The sequence below is a fragment of the Hipposideros armiger genome, unplaced genomic scaffold (assembly GCF_001890085.2).
Source record: "Hipposideros armiger isolate ML-2016 unplaced genomic scaffold, ASM189008v1 scaffold_10, whole genome shotgun sequence".
Taxonomy (NCBI): Eukaryota; Metazoa; Chordata; class Mammalia; order Chiroptera; family Hipposideridae; genus Hipposideros; species Hipposideros armiger.
The window spans coordinates 6963086-6966807 of NW_017731360.1; the positions used below are offsets into that span (position 1 = coordinate 6963086).

The following is a 3722-nucleotide window of genomic DNA, read 5'->3' on the forward strand; positions in this document are numbered from 1 at the left end:
TATAAAAGTAATCTTGCTCCCTTCAGCCCCCCCAAAATATGAATCGGATTAAGCCTCTATGTCCACTTGCCAATCAATAGGAAATTCAGGGGAGAGAGGAACATGCTACCTGCACCATGGGGATGCAACTAGCAATAACCATGGGAAATTCTACAAGACAAATTATCTGGTTTCATTAAAAATAAATTACAAGGACGCTGATATGTGCGCAGCGATGGGAATGTAACTTTCCGCCACCGTGCACTGCCCTGGCCGCTGATGGACCTCCGGCAGCCCGGGTGGGCGCAATGGAGAACCGGAGTGTGCCTCCTGGGCCTTATCGGGCCACCAAGCTGGTAAGACAGCGCGGAACGGTGAATCTGGCCAGCCAGGTGATGGCCGCCATCACTTTTACATGCGAACGTTTGTAGTTTTACTTTGGGCGGAGGGATGGATCCCAGAGCCTCTGGGTTCGCTGACAAGAATCGAAAGGAATGAACCGATATCGCAAAACCCTTGCGGGATGGGTCGGCCCCCCCTCGTTTGCTCCGGATGCCCCGCAATGGCGGGTCACACTCATGCCTGGTTAGGAGGCACCTGTTTCAGGTGTTGTCGGCGTCCCCTGGAATGTCACACAATGTTCCGAGTATAGCCGCTCCCTACGCCTGATCTGCCCCCATCAGGATTCAAGAGGAATTTAGAAATGAGCTCCAGCGCTTGGTAGGGTCCAACTGGGGGCAGGCCCACATGTGACAGCTTCGTTTTGCTGGCCGGGTAGAAGGTAAGGCAGGATGCACCAACTCAGTGCCACTAGTGGAATGAAGTTACCGCATCTTTTCGAGCAGGAATGCCTCTAAGAAAACACAGGCTACATTTTTTAAAATATGGCAATTGTTTTACAGCAGAAGAAGCAGTGGATTGGCTTTATGACCTGTTAAGAAATAATAGCAATTTTGGTCCTGAAGTTACAAGGCAACAGACTATCCAACTATTGAGAAAATTTCTTAAGAATCATGTAATTGAAGACATCAAAGGTAGATGGGGATCAGAAAATCTTGATGACAACAATCAGCTATTTAGCTCTTCCACGAAGGCATCCAGAATTGAGAAAAAACAGCATAGATAATTTTTCCAAAGATAAAGACAGTATTTTCAAATTACGAAACTTATCTCGCAGAACTCCTAAAAAGCATGGATTACTATTCTTTCAGGAAAATACAGAACACGTGAACTGTGAAATAAACAATGAAGATCAAGAAAATTCAATTGATAATAGAGAAATAAGCCAGAAAGACGTTGAAGAAGTTTGGAGATATATTATTCTGATCTACCTGCAAACGATTTTAGGTGTGTCATCCCTAGAAGAAGTCATAGATCCAAACCAAGTAATTCCTCAATATATAATGTACAGCATGACAAATACAAGCAAACATGGAGTAGTGATACTACAAGACAAATCAGATGACCTTCCTCATTGGGTGTTATCTGCCATGAAGTGCCTAGCAAATTGGCCAAGAAGTAATGATATGAATAATCCAACTTATATTGGATTTGAACGAGATGTATTCAGAACAATTGCAGATTATTTTCTAGATCTCCCTGAACCTTTACTTACCTTTGAATATTATGAATTATTTGTGAACATTTTGGTTGTCTGTGGCTACATCACAGTTTCAGATAGACCCAGTGGGATACATAAAATCCAAGATGATCCACAGTCTTCACAAAGCCTTCGCTTAAACAGTTTGGATTCCTTCAAATCAACTGAGTGTCTTCTTCTCAGTCTGCTTCATAAAGACAAAGAAGAATCAAAAACTACTGAGAGACTGCAGATAAGGAATCATGGATTTCCGGAAAAACGTGCTAAGAAAATGCAGCTAGCTAACTTAAAAAACAGAAGAGCCAGTTCTAATGACATAGTAGGAGGAAGCTGTCATAATTTAACAGGCTTAAGTAGTGTGCATGTTCTAGCCTCGAACATCAAACCAAGGTGCTATTCTTTAGAAGGCATTGTAGATTTACCAGAGAGTTCAAGTGAAGATGTCTCCAGAAGCTGCCATCAATCTGTTGTAAACATAGAAGGACAAAATAATAAACGCATTTTAGAGTCTAAGACCAAACAGGAATCCATAATGAACCTTCATTCCGAGGAAAGTATTCAAAGGCCACTCTGTGTTGGTTTTAAGAGAACCTCTACTTGGACTGTTCAAGACCAAGAGGAGTTATGTAATGGGAAAAGCAAGTCAAAACAGCTTTGTAGATCTCAGAGTTTACTTTTAAGAAGTAGTACACGGAGGAATAGTCATATCAATATGCCAGTGGCTGAAATTATCATGAAACCGAATCTTGGACAAGGCAGCACAAATGTGCAAACAGCTATGGAAGGTGGACTCGGAGAGTCCAGTACCACAATCAATAAAAGACTCTGCAGAAGTACAATAGAACTTTCAGAAAATTCTTTACCTTCAGCTTCTTCTATGTTGACTGGCACACAAAGTCTGCTGCAACCTCATTTAGAGAGGGTTGCCATTGATGCACTACAGTTATGCTGTTTGTTACTTCCCCCACCACATCGTAGAAAGCTTCAGCAGTTAATGCGCATGATTTCTCGAATGAGTCAAAATGTTGATATGCCCCAACTTCATGATACAATGGGTACAAGATCACTGATGATACACATGTTCTCTCGGTGTATTCTGTGCTGTGCCAAAGAAGTGGGACTTGATGAGATACTCGTGGCAAGATTAGTTTCTTTCTTAATGGATCACCATCAGGAAATCCTTCAAGTACCCTCTTACTTACAGACTGCAGTGGAGAAACATCTTGACTACTTAAAAAGGGCCATATCAAAAATCCCAGAGACGGACTAATCGCCCCTTTGCCAACGTATTCATACTGTAAGCAGATTAGTGCTCAGGCGTTCAATGAACAGAAAGTTTCTACCTCTCAAGCTGCAATTGCAGAACTTTTAGAGAATATTATTAAAAACAAGAGTTTATCTCTAAAGGAGAAAAGGAAAAAAACTAAAACAGTTTCAGAAGGAATATCCATTGATATATCAGAAAAGATTTCCGACCACGGAGAGTAAAGCAGCACTTTTTGGTGACAAACCTACAATCAAGCAACTAACTCTAATTTTAAGAAAACCAAAGTTTCATAGTATCAGATACTAACTGAATTGAAAATTATGGAATACTGTGGAACTTTAGTAAATGAAGCCATATCTAAGAATCCAGCTACTAATAAAGAAGTCTATTTATTAATTAGGTTTTTCTAAATAAAACACATAAAAGGGTGTGCCAAAAAATAAAAATAAATTACAAGAAGAAAAAAAGATAGAAAGAGAACCAAAGATTAAACAAAATTTAATGACACATTAAAATAAACAAAAAACAGGCAAAGTGCAAGTCAGGATGACGGTTGCTGTTGGTGGTGGAGGGTGGAAAAGGGTTATATATGATTGGGAGGAAGCACATGGAGAGTTTCTGGAGTGGGTGGCAAGGTTTTGCCTTCAGATAGGTGTATTTGCCTTATATGGTTCAATAACCTGTGCATTTGTTTTATATGGCTTTCTGTATTTGTGTTGTTTTTAACCATTAAAAAGTTTTTTAAAAAAAATCATCCAGGGCCGGCCGAGTGGCGCGATGGTTGAGAACTGGCTTGGGATGCCAGAGGGCCCCGGTTCGGATCCCACATATGAGGGCCAGTGACACTGCCCTCTACAGCTAAGATGCTGAACAACA

At 40.8% G+C, this 3722-nt stretch overlaps 1 protein-coding gene across 1 annotated transcript; it reads left to right on the forward strand.

Annotated features, from left to right (window-relative positions):
• The first annotated feature begins 249 nt into the window (after positions 1–249).
• Positions 250–3152, forward strand: LOC109390876 (DEP domain-containing protein 1A-like). Its single transcript, XM_019657907.1, is given in 5 exon segments — positions 250–335; positions 794–1056; positions 1058–2808; positions 2811–2995; positions 2997–3152. Coding segments are annotated over 5 exon segments (2403 nt in total). The 5' UTR covers positions 250–287.
• Positions 3153–3722: the final 570 nt, after the last annotated feature.